The sequence below is a fragment of the Rhinolophus sinicus genome, chromosome 12 (assembly GCF_057876585.1).
Source record: "Rhinolophus sinicus isolate RSI-liver-muscle chromosome 12, RSI-T2T, whole genome shotgun sequence".
Classification (NCBI taxonomy): domain Eukaryota; kingdom Metazoa; phylum Chordata; class Mammalia; order Chiroptera; family Rhinolophidae; genus Rhinolophus; species Rhinolophus sinicus.
Window position 1 is genome coordinate 46,352,349 of NC_142512.1, and position 22,505 is coordinate 46,374,853.

Sequence of the window (22,505 nt, forward strand, 5' to 3'; positions counted from 1 at the left end):
TCCACAATTCATCAGACTTTGGTATATTAATCTCCTCTCCCATGTTTTGAGGGTGAAAAAAAAAAAAAGAGCTCTTCGATATATTTTTTAAGTGCTTCAGAAACAAAAGATCAGATAATGCTTTGGGGAAGGGGCCCTAATTTACAATTTCTGAGTTGAGTTTATACACTTTAATATTTGATTAAAAAAGCCTTTTGATTATGGAGAGGCTGCAAATAGGGTCCAATTCTGAGATTAATTTCTAGACAGAAGGGAAATTGTAATGGCTGCACAGTTATTGACATGTTCACCCACTCCCCGCGAAGGAGACCAATGACCCAGAACCCCTTCCTCCTAAGATAAGTGTAAATTGCACGTGCCCAGGGTAAAAGCCACTTGATTTAGCAGCTCAGCAACCAGGCCACTACAGGCCCATCCTAATGATGTAAGAGTCAACAGCCCACTTGTGTTGAGGAGTGGATTCTATTTTTTTCTATGAGCATAAAAACAAGCCTGGCACAGTGACAGAGAGAGTGCTTTAGGGAGAGAAAAGCACATCCTAGAAGCTAATTACATCGACAACAATTGGAGTAAAGCACATCTAAACAACTGTCCAGTTTGGAAAAGCTACCTAATGGTCTCCAAGTACACTCACCGATTCCTTTGCTACGGGGGGATCGCGGTTTCCGTATTGTTCTGTAAACAGTAACCAAACAGTACAACAGTCATTGCAGGTGCCCATGGAGTGGAAAGTTGAGGCTTTACACTTGCTACTGGTTTACAGACAAGCGTTGAAAAGTCACATATGAGGGCAATCTGGAGTTTTCTATATGAGGCTGAAACACTAGGGTTGGGGGCGGAGTCCTTATAAGGGAATTTGGACACCAGGCGTGTGTACGTGCGCAGAGAAAAGACCACGTTGAGGACACGTTGAGAAATCTGCAAGGCGAAAGAGAAGCCTCGAAAGAAACCAAATCTGCCGACACCTTGCTCTCAGACATCTGGCCTCCAGAACTGTGAGAAAAAAAATGTCTGTTGCTTAAGCCATCGAGTCTGTGGTATTTTGTTACGACAACTCAAGCAAACAAATACACTGCCCTTCTCTAAAAGCTGCACACGTCACGTGTGCAGGTTTCTGTACTACTTCCCAGAGCCTGGAAGTTGCCCACCGAGGCTCCGTGCACCCAGAACCCAATGCTATCTTCACGAGAGCAAAAGAAAGACAGAAAAGCTGGCGGGGCAAACATACAAAACAGAGAGAGCCCAGCGCTGTTTGCTAGTCAAAATCTCAAAACCAAAACTGCACAAGCTGAGAAGCCTGGAGAACTGAGGGGGGGTCACGTCCTATAGTGGCCCTTCCACCATTTTCTGCCCCGTGGACCTCATGGAAGGGGACTCACACATCCCAGCTCAGGTTTCCTGCTAGGAAAATGGCCATCACGCTGTCTCATCTTCTGGAGGCATCTACTTGCCTACATATGTCCCACACCCAGGTAGCAGACACTGCCCTATATTAGAATTAAACTGCTGCCTCCTCGCCCCCCCGCCCCCCCGTGTTCATGGCACCCTCAGGAGAGCAGCTGGATCATTCCCAGTCTGGCTTGTTTAGGCTCAAAATGCACCAGGTGTCAGCAAATCCAGCTCCAAATCTCCGGCAGCCTTTTTGAAAGCTGCCTTCTGTTTAGGTGGTATAGACATCTGTCTGCATGACTGGATTTTAGGGCCTTGGACTGGAAATGTTGCCCACACGAGTGGGAACAGTACCCCCAGGGTCTGAAACAGTGTCTGGGAGAATGAACTCGGACCAGCCAAATCCTGAAATCCCCATCGTCAGAGTCACTTCTTTGGGTTAAGGCATGAAAGACCCCTGTGAAGCATGTTATGGAGGGGCCATACATATTAAGACATCACCAGCCATTAACACCTCTTGGTGACTTCATCAGGGGGTCCTCAGAACGCCCTCAGTCCCTTAGGGGTCAAGGTAGGGCAGCAGAGTTCCAGTGGGAGGAGAAGGGGAGAGATTCACAGCCCGTGGGGTGGAGAGCGCAGGCAGGGATGTGGGTGACGAGGATAAGACTTCACAAGGAACACTGCTGACAATTCTGAAGCAGCCAGACCTCCATCGCAGAGTCCCTTTTGGTGACTCTGGCCAAGACCGTGAATGTGAGGGCCAGGCCAGTTGGCAAGCACAGGAGTCCGGCTGGGTCTGTGTCAGGAACTTGGCATCTCGGAGTCAGCCTTGGCCTGGGGCCATGAAGCTAGGTGTGCAGGGACGAATGCACAGCTGGAACACCCACCTCTCCCAGGAAAGGGGAGAGCTGCTGGAGTGATTGGCACTCAAGAGGTGGGACCACACCCATGCTCTCAGCCAATCAGCTTGCCTGCTGGCTCCAAACTCCTGGCACCACCTTGGAGCAATAGAAGATACTCTGGGGGAATCTGGGAGACAACATGGGTCAAGAGACAAGAGCTAAGCATGGGGGCAGCCCGGGCCTATCAATCGTGGGCCTGGGACTCACGGGCCAGCAAAGGAGCATGGGAGAGGGTGTCTGGCTGTCCACAGTCCAGGGAGGGAGGCGGAGAGGTTCAGCAGGGAGAAGATGACATCTGGTCGTAGTCGGGGCACTTGAGCAAAGCTGGGTAGTTGCTGTTCATCTGCAGGGAGGCGTCGCTGGAGATGTCGGAGGGGCTGCGGCCCCGGACCCAGGCTTCTGGGTGTAGGAACTGGCCTGAGTAATCAGAGCAGTTGCTCAGACGCGGGCGGTAGAAGCCAGGGTGAGGCCTGTACATGTCCTCGGCGGTGTACCTCTTCATGAACAAGTACACAGACATCACCCCAGCACTCTACAGTGAGGAGAAAGCAGAGGAGGGCTCACTGCTGGGGGCCTGGCCTTGCTCCCAGCCGTGCCTGCACAGGACAGAGCTGTGACAGCAGCTGGAGTGGGGAGGGAAGTGGATTCGAGGACAGGAGCAGGGCCCTGGGACACCCCGGATGGGGCAGACGCAGGAAGGTAAGAGTGGCACATTCTGGGGAGGTAGGGCAGTAGAGTAGGGGGGTCGAGGGTGTATGTAAAGTGCCTTCCTCCTCACGCTGAGCCCGGGCAGGGCCCCGCTCCCCACCCAGCCTGGTGGAAGGGGTTTACCTCTGTTAAAAGGAAGGAGATGGCCGCGAAGGCGAACGACCAGCCATACTTGTAGCTGAAATAGGTCTCTGCATCCTTGGTCCTGTTAAGCAACTCGTCGTTGATGCTGGAGATGTAGAGCACCAGGCCCACCACGAGAGAGAGGCCTGGGAAAAGGGCAGGGGGTGCTCAGAGAGGAGGCCCCCCGGGGGTTTGCTGATGGGGCACCCACCTCCCCTTGGGGTTCAGGAGAAAGCCACCAGCCTTGTGGTGGCAACGCACTCATTTTGGAGTTCAAGGAGGGTAGGTGCTCTCCTCTGGAAGACCCCGTTTAGACCATTATCTTCCAGAAAGCAGAGCTGCAGGTAAGAAAGCTCCCCGTCTAGCTACCTCCTGAGCCCTGGTGGGCCCGACGGTTCTCACTCCACCTGCCCACTAGGTCACCTGTCAGACGTACGTGCCTGAGCCACATTCCCAGACATTCTGAGTCACCTGTGGGTCAGGGCCCTGGCACTGTATTGTCTTAAAAGCACCCCATGCAGTGCTAATGTGACTATGGGTGAGACCCACTGAGCTAGCAAGTGGCTTTTGCTACAATGAGGAACAAAATCGGATCCCTCAACAGAGGCAGCCAGGCCTCCAATCCCTGTTTCTAGCGGTGGGTGATAATATCACCATGGAGACCAAGTGGTCCATGGTCTGTGCAGCCCACCTGACCCCTGGGTGTGGCCTACTGAGCTTGTTAGGCAGGAGAAAGTAAAGAGAGTTTGTCCAGATTCTGGCAAGTGTTAAATCAGCGGGGCCCTGTGGGACCCAAACTCCTGCTGCCGTTATGCAAATGACTGCCTCAGGCACCAGTCCTGTCAATTAGTGACTGTAATTGAATCAAGACGTAATTAATTACTCTGTTTTGAGCTGTTCAGGTTTAATTCCATTCACATGATTAAACTAGGGCATCTTGAAAGATAAACGTTCAAGGAAAATAGATATGACTCAAGTCTTCCTCAGCACGTAACTGATGGTTGCATCGTTGGTGGAGCAGTGAACCCTGTCTGTCGCTATCATGAAAACAACTTCACGTGGCGCAGTTCAATCTGAAATTTCTGATCCTGTAGCCTCCTGCTGAAAAACCTGAGCTGCCTCAAAGCTACCGTATAGCCCTGACTACTGTGAAGTTCGTAGAAAGATAAACAGCTTAGTCCTGAATCCATATCTTTTGGACTAGGTGGCCATGTCACCAGGCAGACGGTGGGCTAAGGACGTTGCCGGTGCTCCACAAATATTTGTTGGATTGATGGGTGGAAGAATGGATGAATAGATGGAAGAATGAATGGAAGGTAGGTGGGAGGGTGGGTGGACTGAAAAAAAGATGGACAGACGAATGGAAGATGGGTGGGTGGATGGATAGATGGATGGATGGATAGATAGATGGACAAATGGAAGGAGAACGTAAAGCTCTTGGGCAGCAGGCATTCTGATTGCCACCTAGCTCCCAAGCCATGTGGACAAGAAAGTGTTGGGAAAAGGAAACTAAAGTGGCGTGGGAATCAGGTGGCAAGCATAATGCCTGGTACCCAACAGCTGTGTATCCTCTTGTCCATCCACCCATCCATCCATTAAGCCATCCTCCAACCCGTCTTCCAGCTATAAGCATTTCCTCCCTAGTCCCTCCCTTATTTACAAGTCCAGGGCTCCAGGGCACTTCAAAGAAATGCCCTAAGAGTCACTCCTTCGGCTTGGTGCATTCTCTCCAATAGAAAAGGTCCTCATGAAAATGCACAGGTCACCTTCCAGAGGAGAAAGAGCCCACTTTTTCTTTTTAACCACATTTTCTTCCCTTCTCACTGCACATACCCCCTATTAGTAATCTCATCCACATCCATGATTCCCTCTCCTACTCCCTAGGCTGACAGCTCCCAAATCTCTATCTTTGGTCCAGGCCACTTCCATGAGCCCCAGACCCAGCTTTCTGCACACCCCTCCCAGATGTTACATGGACACCCCAAACTCAGCACTTCCCACACTAAACTCATGATCTTTGCCCCAAACCTGTTCCTTCTCCTGTGATCCCTAGATCAATGACGCAATGAATGCACTATCCACCCAGTGTCCAAGCAAGAACTTGGCACGCACCCTTTACTCCTCTCTTGAAAGTCTAGGCCTAGTCCTATTGAGTTTACTTCCCAAGTGTCAATGAACCCTCTCATTTCTCTCCTATCTGGGCCACCATTACCTTTCTCCTGTAATAGTGAAACAGCCTCTTGCGTGGTCTCCCCGCCTCCTGTCTTGTTCCCTCTCTCCCTCTGTTCCCCACAACGGGTATTCTAAAATCTAAATCTGATCATGTCACTCCTTGTCTTCAAATCCTTCTGAGGCCTCTCACAAAGTCCAAAATTCACAAGGTGACGTCAGATGCCTTCCCTGTCTCACCTCCCACCACATCCCCCCTTGTGCTCCTGCCATAATGAGTAATAATTCCACTTAGTTTCCCCAGTGCTTCATCCTTTCTCTTCCCCCCAGGTTCCCTTTCCACCCCCAAACCCAAACCCTTTACCTGAGTTCTACACACGCTTCATCTCACCTTCTCCTGCTGGTCTTCCCTGACCAACCCTGGGTCTGTGTTTCACCCGCTGTTCTTGGCCCCCACAGTCGTCTTTGCTGACCACCATCATAACCCTTCTCATGCTGTGCCCCTATTTCCTGTCTACCTGTCTGTGTCTCTCATTACACTCACCTTTAGTGGACAGTGAAGCCAGCACCCAGGATACATGACAAAGAATGAATGACAAAGTACGACCTGGTGTCAGCCCAGGAAGACAGACCCATGTGGAAGGGAGCTGGGAGGGCCAGTGTACGGGGTGTGACTAGAAAGTGAAGAGGTCAGTAGGGGTCCCCTGAGGATAGCTCAGGGATGGAGGGGAAGGGGTCATTATTCCAAAGGCAGACTGCGTATAGTTTTCATTTAAAAACATGAAGACATAGCCCCTTCAGAAACAGGAATACTTATTAACAGTGGGAACGAAAACAAGTGGTGGTGATGGTACAGAGTGAGGGAAGGGCCCTGGGTTCGAATCCCAGCTCTGCCCCAGGGTGAGCCTGTCAGGTCACTCCCCCTCCAGAAGTAACCCATGGGCCCAAGGTCGCCAGAAGTCTCCTCCAGCTCTGCGTCTGCCTGGGTCACTGACTCAGCAGTCTGCGGCTGGTGGCTGACTCACAGCTGTGACCAGGACTTCCCAGAGCAGAGCTATTGAAGAGTCAAATGTCAAAAGTACAGAGTTCATGAAAACAACAGAACTTACCCGAGAGGATGAAAAATATGCCGGAGACAAAGGCCAGTATTGTCCTGTGGGGACGAATGTGTCCGATGTTGCTCAGGATAAACCCGATGAACATGAAGAAGAGGCTGACCAGAGGGAACGGTGTGGCCGAGCGAATCATTTCTAGCGGAGGGGACAAAAGGATGCTGTCAGCCTCCAGTGGCCTTACTCCCTGCTCACCCTCCTGATTGGAGTTCTTCTGGAAGTGTCTACAGCTGGTGCCCAAAGCTGCATCCTGCATGAGCTCCCAGGCCTCCATCCTCTCCTGGGGCGGCCTGGGACCTCCCAGTGCTGGCAGGGCTTTTGTTCCTTAGCCTGTGGAGTCTATGCTAATTTAGGGTGATTAGTGACAGAATCGTATTGCAAGTTCACTCTAGGGGTCAGAACCAGCTCTGGTGAGGCCAAAGGCATGAAGTCAGCCTCATGGGGCCAGAGGGCTTGATTCAGTTCCCTGAATACTATGGTCTGAATATGTGTCCCCAAATTCATATGCTGAAACCGAATGCCCAGAGTGATGGTATAGGAGGTGGGGTCTTTGGGAGGTGCTTAGGTCATGAGGGTGGGGCCCTCATGAATGGGATTAGTGCCCTGATAAAAGAGATCCTACAGAGCTCCGTCACCCCTGCCACCACGTGAGGACACGAGAGGGCACTATCTCTGAATAGGAAGAGGGCCCTCACCAGAACACGGCTATGCTAGAGCCTTGATCTTGGACTTCAAGTCTCAAGAACAGAGAGAAATAAATTTGTTGTTTATAAGCCACCCAGTCTGTGCTATTTTGCTATAGCAGCGCAGACAGACTAAGACGCTGGGTTTGGATGTCCTCTCACTTGCCTGGCTCACAAGACTGGGAGACTCCAGCAACCTGTCACCACCACTGGATAAATAATGAACAAAGCAAGTTGTGGTGAGCTCAGACCAGCACAACCACCTGAGTCTAAGGACCCTGGCTCTGAGAAATCAGTTGGTCACCCTGACTCCTCCCTCCGTGCTGCTCTGCTGTCCAGCCGGTGGTTTAGGTTGGAAAGTCCGAGGCACCTACTTAGCACGTTGACTGTGGACTCGGACGTCAGCTGAGTGTTCATGGGCATCACATATTCTATGGTGAAGCAGCGGCCACGTTCCTCCCCTGTGAAGACAAGAATCGTTTACCTTTCCGAGTCCCTCTGCAATGTGGATTTGAACTTAGTTTTTCAAATGTTATTTCCCAACGCTTCTAGGATCTTTGGCCCATGGCGTATTTGCAGCTGGGCTGGATCCAAACCCTAGGGGGTCCCGTTCCCGGCTGGTGGCCCGCAGCAGGGGTGGAGCACATCCTGACATCACGTCTTTCCTGGAGAAGCAGCACTGTGAAGACGGACCCAAGCACCGAGAGTCGCGTGACAAGTGGCCAGCACTGCAAGCTCAAGCTGAGCAAAACGTCTGGTAGCCGGCGCGTTGCTTTGGGACAGAGTTGGCGCATGGCTGGCTTAGATTCTCCAGTGTGGGTGTCATGGAGCAGGACCCCAAAAGCCTTGTCAACTACTTTGGAAGCCAGATCCTGGTGACTTCAAACTCTGCTTCAGATTTAAGCATCGTTTGATGCCACATGGTCTAGGGCAGTGGGAGGTGAGGTCAGTGTTGGATGCCTTTCCCAACGCAAGTCACCGGGAGGCCAAGCCTTGGGAATCAGGTGGCAAGTCACCGGGAGGTGTCCTCCCTGCTAAATACTGGTGGGCGCCGTCCACCATACCCATCCCCCAAAGTCCCACCGCAAAGCTGGGTGGACCAAACAGTCCCTCTGCCCAGTGCACACGTAGGTGATGGGGCCCCTCAGGAAAGGCCTAGTGAGCGATTCAGCCAGCCCAGGCTTGTGGCCAGTGTCACAGGAGATGCTCTTGTATAGCCTGGTCCTGGGCCACGATAAAGGGCTAAAGGACAGAGTGCTTGCAGCAGCAACTCCAAGTGTTCCAGAGAGGCCCTAGCAAGCTGGCGGGAGACCCAGACAGGCGGGATCAAAACCTGCCCCATCTTGCAGAGTTGGAAAGACTCACATCTGTGTTTTCTCTCTGCCATTTCAAGGACATGAGAACAGAGAAACTATTAAGTATCGCCCATCCTGTAAACTAGTGGATACAAGTGACGTTGAGTCAAGGAGACTTCACTTAATTTCCTCATTTGTGAGGTGGAGATCATAACAAGTACGTGTCTTGCAGTGTTGTGCGGAGGCAGTGAGATCGATGATGCAGGGAGCTAAGGCCCACAAGGGCACTTTTGGACCCGGGGGATGTCAGCCTCACTGAGCCTGGGAGGTGGGAAGGCGTGGTGACATTCATCTTTCAGGTGGGAGACCCACGTCCTGGGGGATAAGAGGACTTGCTCAAATGGACAGCACAAGTCAGGGCTTGAGTTTGGAATGGGTCCTGGTCACTGCAGAGAGCATTGCCTAGGTTCAGGATGCTCGTCCGTGGCGAACCATCTCCTTCCAGCAGGAGCATCTCCTCCTAACATGGGAGGGGCTGCTCCTCTCTCCAGGGAAGGGCTGTCCACAGCCCTGGGTGTCCTTACCTGCGAGGAAGCAGACACGCCACAGGCCTGAGTGCAGGGACATCTTGATTTCCATGCTCTGGTTCTGGGGCAGGACCACACCCTCCTCCAGATACAGCCAGTAGTCGGTACTGACTGCAATGCCCAGGAGCCCCAGGCCACAGACGGCAAAGACGCTGCTCAGCAGGGTCAGGGCCTTCCTCCCGCAGGCACTCATCTTCCCAGACAGTCAAGTGCGCGCGTGCGTGGCCTGCAGCCGAGGTCCCGCCAACAAGGAGTGGGCTCTGGGGGCAAGAGACAAGGTGAGCGGGCGGCAGCAGCCACGGTTCAAGGAGGCCAACATGAGGGGCCTTGGGGGGCAACCACAGTGAACCCCACCTGGCTAAACTAATGAATAGAGACCAACATGCCAGCTCCCTGGACACCAGGCCACCTTGACAGAGGGGCCACCTTCTTCCTCTCTCTGCCAGGAATTCACAGCTTTCTTGACGGGCCACTGCAAGGGACCCCTTTGTCCTCTTTGGGAGTCCCCCTTGCTGGATAATGTACTTCCTTCCTTTCCTTCCTTCCTCCCCTCCATCTATCTTTCCTTCCTTCCTTCCTCCCTTCCTTCCTCCCTCTCTCCCTCCCTTCCTCCTTCCCTTCTTTCCCTCCCTCCCTTCATGCATCCAGTAACCCCCTGTGCCCAACATGGGAGATAAAAAGATGAACACTGAACATGACACTATACTTGCCCTTGAAGACTTCCCACCTAGAAGAACAAAGGTGCCGCAAAGCAATTCACACGCAGCTTGATGGGGGCTGTGGTAGAGCTCTGCCCAGGAGCTTGGGGAGCAGGGAGGAGGGATGGAGGAGGGAGCTGGGCTGGGTGGGCTTCTGGGTGTTGAGAAGGGCTCTGAGGCTCAAGTGCACGCAGGCAGAGAGCTGCAGGAGCCAGGCAGGGGGGCGGCAGCAGCCTTGGGAAGAGGCTGAGGGCAGAGACGGTTTCTTGGGAACGTGTCTTCCTCATGGTCTCTAATCAGCAGTGGTTCTAGGCTAACACAAGTAACGGAGCCACAGTCCACGTTCAATGGGCCTCCTACACCCCCCTAACCAGAAACTGTCTGACTCTTGCCTGTTCAGCACACGGTATTGGTAGGAGCCAGCTCTGAACCAGCCAGAGAGAAGCTAAGAGTCTATGCAAGGTGAGCACACCTACTGATACCTGCCAGCATCAGGCACGGGTGCTGGGGAAGTGGGAGGAATAAGGCAGATGGATGTCGGCCCCCATGACACCCACAGGGCTTTGTACGCTGCCTGCAATCTAGAACCCAGGGCGTGCCTAAAACTCCCCACTGCCTGGGTGCCACTCTGAGAAATTCTGGTGTGACTGGGCTCAAATGCGGGCAATGGTATTTTTTCAGGGCTCCCAGTGATCTAATGCACAGCCCAAGTTGAGAATGATTACTCTTTGCTACTCAAAGTGTAAACCATGGACCGGCAGCATCACCTGGGAGCTTGTCAGAAATGCAGACTCAGGCCCCTCCAACTTTCTAAATCAGCGTCTGCAGGTAACAAGGTCCAGGAGAGGTGTATACCTGCTGCAGGCCGAGAAGCACTGTGCCAAGCAAACAGGTGAGTACACGACCATGTAGTAACCGCTATGACAGGGGAGCCTAGGATGCGATGAGAGCCCAGAGGAGGGTCAGGCAGTGGGACTGGAGGGGGCAGGCAGAGACGTCTCCAGAAGGAAGGTGGGGCCTGGGCAACTCAATGCATCTTGCCTAAGCCAGTCATGCCTGCAGATTTGCCAAGATATCAACCCTTGCAATAATGCAAAGGCAGAAATTTTGAAACAGGGTGTTGATGTTCAGAAAAGAGTCAGGTGTCACAGCACCTGTGGTGGGGAGGTAGGACCACCAAGCTCAGGTCCCTGGTGGTGACCCAGGGGCCCTACGCAGGGCATGGACTCATATCTCAGCTGAGGCACAGGTGGATCCTGGCTGAGCCAGCGGAGAAGGGCCAGAAGCCACCACAAGTCTGGAGGCTTGATGCGTCTGTGGAGTCTGATCTCGCTGTAGAGGAGGGGAGAAGGGAGAAAGGGAGGAAAATGGGTGCTCTTTGCAAGACGGGGGGCCATCCTGGGTTCATTCTATATCACCAGCCCTGCCCTAGTGGCTGACTGTGGGAGAGTTGATTGACCCATAGAATGAGCCGCACACGGGCTTCCTGGAGGCCTGCACGAGCTCATGGAAGCAGAGGCACCCTCTCCCTAAGGTTGGGGAGCACAGGGGTTTCATCCCAGCCACTCCCGTTTGCACTGGCTTTGACAAAGAAGGGGAATGAAATGCAAAACAGCCAGACCTCCTCACTAAGCCAAGTCATCCTCCACTCAGAGGGGTGGGAGGCGGAGCAGGATGGCTTAGCTCCTGATTGGCATATATAATAAAGCACCTACTGTGCATGGCTCCCTGTGTCTGCTGCTGTGGAAGAGGTAAAGGAATCAGAGGTACTGTGGTGTGTGACACAGAGATGGGGCCGCATCCTAACAGGCGGAATCTGGGTCCCGAGAAGGTGGGGGTGGCAGGGCAGGCTGCCTGGAGGGGCCCCGGGGAAATGGCTACGTGGATTGGTGCGATGGGGAGTGACGTGAGGGCTGATAACTGACATTTTTATAGGGGTTTGCTAAGTACTTTCACTTACATTTGAGGCTCAGAGACCAGTATCTGCCAGAGGGAATGGAATTAAAACCCCAGGGATGGTCACTGGGGGTAAGGGAAGGAGAGGAGAACAGAAGGATGAGATGCCTGGGTGAGAATGACAGCTGCAAAGGGCCGTGAGAGGCAGGCAACCTGGACTGTATACTCAGCCCTGTCACGAAACAGCTGTGCAATGCTGGAAAATGAACTTTTCGGAGGCCCACTTTTCTCCCAGGTACCACAGAAGAAGAAGATAATAATAAATACTAAAGTATATTGAAGGTTTATCGTTGGCAGGCCTTCGGCTGAGCACTTTAGTCTCTATTTCAGTTCTTACAACTCCATTACCATTCCCCCTTTACAGGTGAGCAAATGAAGGATCAGAGAAGTTAAGCAACTCGCCCAAGATCACTCAGCTAGCAACAAGTGGTGCCTGCACTTGACCTTCACGTGACTCATTCTCAAGACCCTTCTGGTGCCACCCCTGTGAGCGTTTTCCAAAGTGGGTGCCATGGAGCAAAATGTCCTTGGAATATTCTAGCAAAAATGACTGGTAAAAAAATGCTTGGGAAGCACCGGATCTGGGTCTTGAAGAATCTGACTGCCCATGAATATGTTAAAGGTCTGAAAAGCCTGTTTAGTTTTGCTCATTCCAGTGTTTTCCAAACTTATTTGTCCACCAAAGGATGACTTGTTCTGTGAAACCCACTTTGGGCATGAGGCTGCCTGCCATGAAGAATAACAAGGTCTGCCCTGCCCACTCCACAAAACTGCTGGGAGATTAAACGCAACAGCAGATCTGACAGCGCTTTGAAAAATCTTCAAGTCGGATCCTGGTGTAAGGAATTATTATTAAGCAACAATGGACAAAGAAGCTCCTGTTCTTGCCAGGCAGATGGATCAGGGCTTCTGAAAAATGACAGTTAATACCTGGCCAGAGCCGAACAGCCAATTTTAATGATAAGCTGGGCAGCGAGACAAAAAGAGATGCGGGTCTTGGAGGTCTGGAAAGATGAAAGCAGAGAGGAGATTGGATCTGAGTCTACAAAAGTGAGAAATAAAAGAAGAGGCCGAAGTTGACCTGACTGTCAAACCCGACAACAGCAGAGCTTGAAGCCTGGAGTGAGCTTGGGAAAAGAGCAAAGTCCCCTTCCAGAGTATGCGACAAATGAATGGAATTCTGCACGGAGTGGAAAATAACAATCTTATTTCATTACACAATTGCATTTATGCTTCTATTATTAAATCATGTTTATCAATAAATAGTATCATTGATTAGGGAAAAGCCCTTTATTACACAGTATCTCATCAGGACCTCACAACAACCCCCGAAGTAGGTCGTACTAGCCCCATTTTGTGGATAGGGAAACTGAGGCTCTGAGATGTCCTATAGGACATCACAGGTAGGTGACAGACTGTGGATTTAGACCTAGGTCTAATTCTAAAGCTTATGCTCTTGCTGTACCATTGCCCCACTGAAGAAATAAATGGTTCCAGAAGTACTGGGGTGAACAGACACATCCAAAGTGGGTCAGTAGGGAATCTAGAAGTGGAAGTGACAGTACTTGGAAGATTGATTGTCTTTGTAAATGGCCAAGTGTTCCTTCCATAAGGGCTGTTTCTTGAGCCTATTGGGCTTGCTATTGGCCGTCACATGGGCACACCTTCTTGTGTCAGTCTAACTCAGCATTTCTGATTCTGAAAACCATGTTTTAGGGCAGGAAGACTAATATTTCCCTCAAAACACATATAAGAAAATCAAGGTCCAGAGGGGTGAAGTACCTGAGATCACCCAGCTGGGTCCACGAGGGGACAAAAGTGTGAACTGGAAATCTTTTGAATGTTGATCCAATGCTTTCTTTCTCTGTACTGCTTGGAAAATTTTAAGGCAGAAGATGAAAATGACCTGTCTCTCCCCATCCTGAAAACACCACCATTAGTTACGTCTTAGTTCGTTGCCTTCCTGTCGTTTTGCGATGTAACTGCACGTGTGCGCACATACTCTCCTACCCAACGTCTTCAGGTGGTGGGAGCGGGGGTCCCCTTGCAGACACTGGTCTGGAATGAATTTCTAGTTCCCACATAATCAGGCCTTCGTCCTCATCTCTGCTTTTACACAATTGCTTCTCCTTCCCATGAATTCATCTCTCGTCTACAATGTTCATTTGATTCTTCTGATGGGAAAGGCAGATATTTTTTATGAGTTTCTACCACTAGAGATGATGTTTATGCTATAATATCAAATGAATAAAGCTGGATGCAAAACTACATGTATAACATGAATTCAACTGTGGAAAAAATTCCTAGACCAGGAAGAAATAAACCAAAACCTTGATGGTAGATGCTTCCAGGTAATCAGGTTATGTGTATTTGATTTCCTGTGCTCAACAAAACTTCTAAAAAAAAATGTATTATTTCAATTTCCAGAAAAGAGAACTAAATTAAAGACTAGAGCTGTCAAGTCTCCAATCATTGACCTCGTAAACAAAACTGCAGGGTCCCAGCGAACTCCTGGGCTAGAGATTCTGAAATGTGGTCTTATCCTTTGGAGCAGGGGGCCCAGAACAGCACAGCAGCTTTGCGCTTCTTAAGTTGATTACACGAATGCCATTTCCTCTAAGTATTAGCTTGTTAATTATCAGGAATTAACTGTCTCTAATTATCATCTATGACTAGCAAGGAGGGAGAGAAATATCTTGTGGAGATTAAATCACTAATGGCCCATCTCCCTGCACGAGCCAATAATAAAAAGACTTGCAATGATGTGCTTAGGTGTTCAGAGCTAGGTGAGGGTACACACAGGTGTGAGTGGGAGCCCAGTTAGAGGACTGCTAGGGAGGATGGGCAGGTTTCATTGGAGAGGGGAGAGGAAGTGAAGGATGGTCCAACACAGATACGCTGATGTCAGTTTCCTACTAGCCCAGAGAAACCCCAGGAGGGCTTGATGAATGGTTCTGGGAGCAGGGATTCTTGACAGTTACAGCAGCTGCTCCTCTGAGCTGGTCTAGTCAGCATTGGCCTGGCCAGCTCCCAGCAGGACAAGCTGCTGACCAGAGGTCAACCCCCAAAGGTCCTATGGCACTGGCTCTTTTCCATGCTGTTGAATCCCATTACATTCCACGGTAGTTGAAAAGTGACCACAAATTCCTGACACTCCCATTGAGGGATAGGTCCAGGTACATCTCCTCCCCTTAAGTTTAGACAGGTTTGTGACTGCTTCGACCAATAGCATAAACAGAAATGATGCTGTGTGACTTCTGAGGCTGGGTTATTGAAGGAGACACAGTTTTCCCCTAGTTCTCTTGGGAGCTCCTTCAGGGAAGCCAGCCTTCATGTGAGAAGCCTGACTCCCCGAGATCACCATGCTTTATAGCAGGGTTCTCAAACTCAGCCCTATGGACATTTTTGGCTGGAACATTCTCTGTTGTGGGGGCTGTCCTGTGCATTGTAGGATGTTCAGCTGCATCCCTGCCTCTATCCTGATGCCAGCAGCACCCAGCTGTAATAAACAAAAATGTCCCTGGGGAGGCAAACTCGCCCTTGGCTGAGAACACTGCTTCGGAGGCCATGCACTGGTGCTCTGCATAACAGCCCAGATGCGCCCAGCCGACAAGCAGCATGAGCTGCCCACCTTGTGACTGAGCCTTCCTGGACGTCCAGTCCAGCTGAGCTTTTGATAACTGCAGCCCCAGCCAACATCTAACTGCACCTACATGCGAAACCCCAGCAAGAACTGGCCAGCAGAGCATTTCCCAAATTCCTGAGCCCCCAAATCATGAGCAACCATTATATGCCTTGTTTTCTCATTTGAGGAGCTAACCTGCTCTGCATAGCACTGTAAAGGGCCCTCACCACTGCCACTGACGTAGGAGCTCTGCAGGTAATGGAGCCTGAATTTCATGTCACGTGGCTGCATTACGGATGCATGCTGAGCACGAGCATGCATGCAGGCTCACAGAATACGAGCGTCAGAGCAGGACACTGATGACGACGACGAGGAGGGTATGACTCTTACCACTTATCTACGAGCATCCATATTCTCGTTCTGATATCTACCTCGCCAAGTCCCATTGTGATACTTTCTTTACCCAGAGAAACCTGAGGATGAAGACATGGTGGTCACCCAGCTCTTAAGTGACAGAGATTAGATCCAAACCTAGGTGTGTCTGGCCCCCAAGCCCAGGCTCTGTGCACTTGTCCCCCGATGCCGCTACGGAGCCCAGCCCAATCTTCCATTTCATCCACAAATTTCAAAAATTCTGTGTCCCCTCTTCAACAACACAGAGGTAGGTTTTGATGTCAAAAATTATTTTTAACAAAGGAGAGCTATGACGTAATGTCGAAATGAATAATAAATCATAAAACCATTACAGAAACCTATGTGTTTGAGCAAATGTTTCTGTCCCTGGGCGTTTCTGTCCTTCTGACTGGTGACTTCCATCATTCCCAACCCTGACACCAGCGATGAACCACAGGACACCCTCCCCGCTGCCCCAGGTCACACGTTGGCTGTGGGCCACATCAGGAACCCTGACAGCAGAGGAGATGCAACAGCAGATGTCCTGGCCAGCCCCACAAGGAGAGGAACCACCCCGCAACTTCTACCCCAACAGATTTTTTTTTTTTTTGTAGCATTTGCAGAAACCAAAATCCCCTTTAAAAACGCAGATTGCATATACTTCCTTCTTCCTTTAGATCCCACTTAAACACAGTGGTAACAGGGGATGCAAACTGCATAATTCAGTGACATGAAGTCTTAATTGTTGGCAATTAGAAGCCCATGCGTGTGGCGGCCTCCCCCGCTCACACCTCCAGACGTGCCTGCTGAGCCTGTCACATCATGGCCCCTGCCACCATTACCGGGTGCGAGAAAAGCCAGTGGGAAATATCCTACCTTGTGTCTTAATGTGTGTGGACAGGAAAAAATGTTCAGACTTGATCTAATTTTGGTGACACTGGCCATCGATCAGATCCAGGCTGCAAAAGACTGGGGAACGTTGGGCCCAGGGGTCTCTCCTTTCTTCGGGATCCTGGTTGTGGGTCTGCGGCCTCTGTCCCCACCATGCATTGCTGCCTCCCTGGTTCCTGCAGGCTGACATTCATGGCGCCAGGACTACATGCCAGAAACTGTTCTAAGCAATTTACACATATTAATTCACTTAATCCTCAAAACAACACTGGGCAGTGGGCAATGTTATTGAAATGGGGGCGGTGGTAATACCTTCTTCAAAGGGCTATGAGGATTAAGTAAACCAATGCATGTAACCAGCTTAAGATGGGGGCTCCAGCCTGGCACGTAGTCAGGGCACCAGGTTAGTCTTAACCATGGTCATTGACTCCAGTTTATAAATGAGAGGGTTGGTGGTTCAGCCATTTGGCCAAAGTCACCAGATAGAAAGTAGGGGAGCTGGGATTTGAACTCAGCAATCTGGCCTCTCATTCACCTCTCAGCCTGATTCTCCTGGAGCAGCAGAGGTTGTTTCAACAGTGCTGAGCTCACCGCCTCGGAGATTCTCAGTTCCGAAAGGGGAGATTCCTGACTATCAAAGGGAAACGCTGATGCACTTGTTCTCAAAATTATCCGCCTCTTGCTTAAGATAAGAGGGCTGAAGTTTTCAAGTCCTTTTCTCCTTGGCCTTTGTTCAGTCAGGTGGATAGACAAACCAGGTATTTTTCACATGAAACAGTGAGTATGGAGGAGAAGGAAGAAGAGCAGGAAAAGAAGGCAACTGAGTGTTCCCTGCTGGACTCAGGCTTATTCTTGGTTCTGCCTCACCGCCCCCTCAATGCTGGGAGTAAGTATTTATGTTTCAAGAGAGACATTTCTTTTTCTGCTGAATCTTGCTTCTGGGAGAAGGGAAGAAGGATGAGTGGGGGAGCCTGGGGAGGAAAACCAGTCTGGCTTTGGAGGAGCTACCTGGGCTGCACACAGAGGCCCTGCAGAAAGCACGCCCCTCCAGAGAGAACAACTGCTACAGAAAGACTCTTGCGAGACAATCAATGTGGCCTGGCCAGGTTACAAAGCACTGGATACGCTTCTATAAATACCTCCTGCCAGCCCCGTTTCCTGCTTCCTGCATATTTCATCATAACTCAGGATTCAGACGGCATGTAGCACACATGCCAGGCCTCCCCTCACGCCACCATCCACAGCCCTGCCCTTCTCCCCCATGTTTCAGCTCTGCCACTTTGAGTCCCCAGCCCTGGGCCATATAGGGAGGTGGACAGGTTGCTGTGGGTCCAGGAGCAACATACATAAGCCCCGAGTTCCAGCCCTCCCAACATGAGTGCAAAAAGGCAGACATGTGCCAGCCACTTCAGGATGAGAGCCGTGAATGAGATGGACAAGGAGAGAAAAGCATCAAAGGGGTGATGTGTTTGTCTGAGGGCTTAGTTCTCAATGTGACGCTTTCTGCGCCTCCCTCCACTCTCATGACTTAAGATGAAATGACGTCTGGGCCAACCTGAGGCCCCCAACAGCCTGGTTCTGAGCACGTCCCTCCTGGGAGTGAGGAGGTCCAAGGCCTCATGGCAGAGTGTAGGTTCGTCGGCTCCTGTGGCCCTGGAAGGTGGCCCAGTGGCTCCTGAAGGGTCTGCGGCTGACCCAAGAGCCCTTGTCCCAGCAGATGCCTCACGACTCTCGAGAGATAAAATCAAGGCGCTTGCAGTGTTTTTAAAGAGACTTTTGTATTTCCTGACTGGAAGACAGAACTGAAGTCCTGGCAGGGAACTGAGGGCAAAGAAGGAGGGGTTTCACTGTTTACTGAGCCCCCAGACATGGTTGGGGAGGCAAGGGTGCTGGTCTCTACTTCTCAGCCAGGGACACCCCCCTCATAAGCCCCACAGCCGCTGGGCTTGGAAGGGCATCGTCCTGGAAACAACACAAGGCAGGACAAGTATGAACTTCAGCCTGGCTGTCGCTGCCACTGCTGTTCCCTGCTCAGTTCATCATCCCCCCAGTCCTCGCCCGAATGCGCAGTGGGGGCCCTGGGCAGGGGTGCCTGGCTTCTAGTCCTGTCTCTGCCAGGAAGAAAACGGGGCCTCCGGCAACCGGCTCAGCATCTCAGAGTCTCATCAATAATACAGGAAAGAGGGTTTCTTTACAGAGTGGCTGCGAGGGTTGTGTGACATAAAGTAGGTCACGGGCTCTCAGTAAATGTTCATCTTCATTCCTTGATCCAGAAAGGAAGCAAGGCTGGTCACCAAGGAGGCTAACCCTAGTGTGGAAACTACACAGGGTAACAAGGTGGTGCTGGTGGGGTGGGAGCAATGGGAGAGGGAGCTTGTGTGCATCTCACGGTATAAGCGGCCTTGATAACTGTCTCCGGCTGAACAAGGCAGAGATTGGGATGGGCCTTTGCAGGGCCGGGAAGTGCAGAAACCTTCAGAACTGCCAGAGAGGAAAGAGCCTGCTCCCAAGAGGACAGGTAGGAACTGAGAGCAGAAAAGGGAATGACATCCGTCCCCAGGGCCGCTCCCAGAACCCCATGGCCTGACAGGATCAAAAAGGACACAACCCCAAGCCCTGATACTAGTCCACCTCCATCCCTGCTGCCTGTGGGCATCGGCTTGACGAGTGTTAAAGAAATCCCAATGCTGGATTGCTTCCAAGACCAATTATATCTGAACCTCTGGAGGGATGGGTGCAGTGGAGGCAAGGCATCTGTGGTTTTAAAAATTCCAGGGGATTCCAATGTGCAGCTAAGGTTGATAACCACTATCCAACACGGGGACCCTCACAAGCCTGGAGATGTACAGACCCCACACCCATGGCTTGATTTCAGTTCCATTTGGATGAGAGCCGAGCCATCCAATATGGCAGCCCCCAGCCACAGGTGGCTCTTAAGACTTGAAACGTGGCTAGTCTAAACTGAGACATGCAGTCAGTACAAAATACACACCGGGTTGCTGAGACTTAGTAGTAAGACAGGACGTACAACATCTCATTAATGATATTTTAAAACATTGCGTGTTGAAATGGTACATTGGACTAAGTAAAACATATTAATTTTACCTATTTAACGTGGCTACAGAAAGTTTTCAATGACATTATGTGGCTTGCATTACATTTCATTGGACAGTGCTGGTCTAGAGACTCACCAATTAAAAAATGTGTTTTCTATATAGTTCTTCCACTTGTAAGTTTGTTCCATCTGTTTTTGACATTAATTTTCCTTAAAACATCACCTCACGATTCCATTTATATGACATTCTTGAAATGACAAAAATAAAGAAATGGGGAATCGGTTGGTGGTTGCTGGGATCAGGGATGGGAGGGGGAGGGGAGAGGGTCAGTGTGGCTAAGGAGCGACTTGAGGGATCCCCGTATGCGGAAGTGTTTTGCATCCTGACTACAGCCACGTCAAGACCCTGTGTGTGCAGCGTTGTGCTATAATTTTGCAAGATGTTACCCTTGGGGGAAACTGGGTAAAGGGTACATGGGATCTCCCTGTTTGATTTATTACAATTGCATGTGAGTCTACAATTATCTCAAAATAAGAAATTAAATTAGAAAAAACACTTCACCTCTGAACCAGCCACTTTTGTACTCTGCTGGCCAGAGTACAAGTTGGTGCAACCCTTTTGGGAAGCAATTTGGCAACATGCATTGAGCCTTAAGCGTTGACATTTGTCTTGGTCCCAAAAATTTCTGCTAAGGAAATAGATACAAGTACACAAGTACAAATACGAAATAAATACAAAAAGGTAGTTATTCAATCGTGTTTGTAATAGCAAAATGCTCAAAACCACCAAAATGCCTTTCTGAAAGATAAGCGTTATAGGAACTATGGTTTATCCACTCAGTGGACTATTTGGTAAGCATTGATAGAAAACACTGATAGATAATATTAAATGAGAAAAAGTGGAATACAGAATATTGAAACCTTGTTTGCTAATTTGTAAAACAAAACTCTGTTAACCTGTGGGATGATGAATATAAAAATAGTAATAGGGGTGTTTTGATAGTAGGATTATAGATGGATTTGTTTATTCTTTCTACTTTACTGTTTCTTTTTTTTTTTCCCCTGTTTCAATTTTATTTCAACACGTTGATTAGTCAAGGAGAAAATTCTCATTTTGGTGCTATTTTAAAATTCTTCTTGAATACTTGCTTATCTCTGCTTGTAATCAAGAGGTCCAGAGCCTTTAGCAGGTAACATCTTAGCTAGAATTGAGTCACATTTTTTAATTTATTACACTTATTTTACTGTCATTTTTCAGCTTATTACAGGTCAGTGGCTTTCCCATTAGTGGTAATAATACAATTTTTTCTTTTAAAATAATTTAAGTATAAAAGGTAAGTTGATTTAAAGAAAAATGTCCATTACATAATAGCAACATGAGAAGATGGTGAAAATCGGTGAGGATAATATGCAAATTATTGAAGTTTAGGCTGCACTGATTTATATGACCTATTATGAATTATGGTGTTCATTGCATTTCAAGGTAGCTGTTAATTTCATTCTCTAACAAAGGTGACAGTAGCAATTACTGGTGTATCGACTACTGTCATAATTTATAGTCGTTCCAAGTATGAACTAGAAACAATACAATGGTGAACTCAACACAGTTGCTATCTCTTTCCTCTGCACCAAACCCTGGAGATTCCAGAAAACCCCAAGGGAGTTTGTGGCAGACAGACATGAGATGTGGCAGATAGGTCTCATTTTATCTTATTATACCCTACCTTGCGTAACCAGACCTCTGGTAAACATTTGCTGAAGTCAAAACATGAAAATGATGGCAATATTAGGGAGTTCAGGGTATAACTTTTTTCCACCTTCACTTCTGGCCAAAACTTTCCCAGGTTGCATTGCAATCAATTTTACCACCCGTTCCCTTTCAGGTGCGCTAAGACATTAGCGATATCACTGACCTGACAACATGGGGGATATATTCCGACTGCCAGATTCTAAAACAATTGCAGTATTACTTTGCCATCTGGTAAAATCCTAAATCCCAATGTTATGCTAATCTACTTTACTGTTTCTTTCCCCCGATTTTGTTTAACAAATATGCACCACCCTTGTCTTTAAATGTCATAATGATCTTTCCCCCTTTTTTAAATTAGCTGTCTTCCTGGAGCTAAGGGGCAATGCCCTATCAGGGCAGAGTGGGTGGCTGACTCGCCCCCTGCTGGCTGACCTTGGTGGTGCAGCCTGCCGCCCTGCGTTGTGGAGGCACAGCTAGGACAGCACAGGACCCCATTTCCGTCCCAAAGCTACACAGAGAATCACTGCCTGGTAAGAGGGCAGAAAAAAGGATCTGACACTTCAGAGCTTATGGGAACTCTGGCAAGATACTTAAGCTTTCTTAGCCTCATTCAGTAAAGATATAAAATGGTGACACTAAGATAATGTCTGTATATGGGGGTCATCGAGGAATGAAATGGCATAGAAGAAGCACGGTGCCCTAGGAAATGTGTTTAATTTTACTACATGATGCCAAAATGCTTTCCAAAATCACTACCAAATTACACGCTCACTTGCAGGATGTAAGTGTTCTCTCATTGCTTCACAGTCTCAGTAACATTTGTTATTATCAGATTTCTTAATTTTTGTCAGTCACAGTGGGAATAAAATGGTATCTCATTGCCATTTTAACTTGCATTTCCATGATTACTAGTGATACAGATTATCTTTTCATGTCTAGTCACAGTCCTGTCCCCTTTTCTATGGAACGTCTCTTTATGTCTTTTTCCCATTTATCTTTCTGTTGGGTTCTTCATCTTTTTTCTTATTCATTTATAGTTCTTGAAATATTCTGGATATGAACCCTTTGTCATATTTATGGGCTAAAGCGTTTTCTCACAGTCTGTAGCTTTTCTTTTCATGTCCTTCATTGTATCTTTCGAGTTCTTAAATGTATTTGAATAGATGATA

The 22,505-nt window shown here is 49.4% G+C and overlaps 1 protein-coding gene across 1 annotated transcript in view; it reads right to left on the reverse strand.

The window, feature by feature from the left end:
• Nucleotides 1–443: 443 nt before the first annotated feature.
• The window catches only part of CACNG5 (calcium voltage-gated channel auxiliary subunit gamma 5), a 36,817-nt gene continuing 14,755 nt past the window's right edge, over nucleotides 444–22,505 (reverse strand). The window contains exons 2-6 of the mRNA XM_074319887.2: nucleotides 8,966–9,228; nucleotides 7,461–7,547; nucleotides 6,401–6,541; nucleotides 3,123–3,268; nucleotides 444–2,823 (exon numbers count right to left, since the gene is read on the reverse strand). Coding sequence (XP_074175988.1) covers nucleotides 2,566–2,823; nucleotides 3,123–3,268; nucleotides 6,401–6,541; nucleotides 7,461–7,547; nucleotides 8,966–9,161 — 828 coding nt within the window. The 5' untranslated portion in view covers nucleotides 9,162–9,228 and the 3' untranslated portion in view covers nucleotides 444–2,565. The remainder of the gene's footprint in view (nucleotides 2,824–3,122; nucleotides 3,269–6,400; nucleotides 6,542–7,460; nucleotides 7,548–8,965; nucleotides 9,229–22,505) is intronic.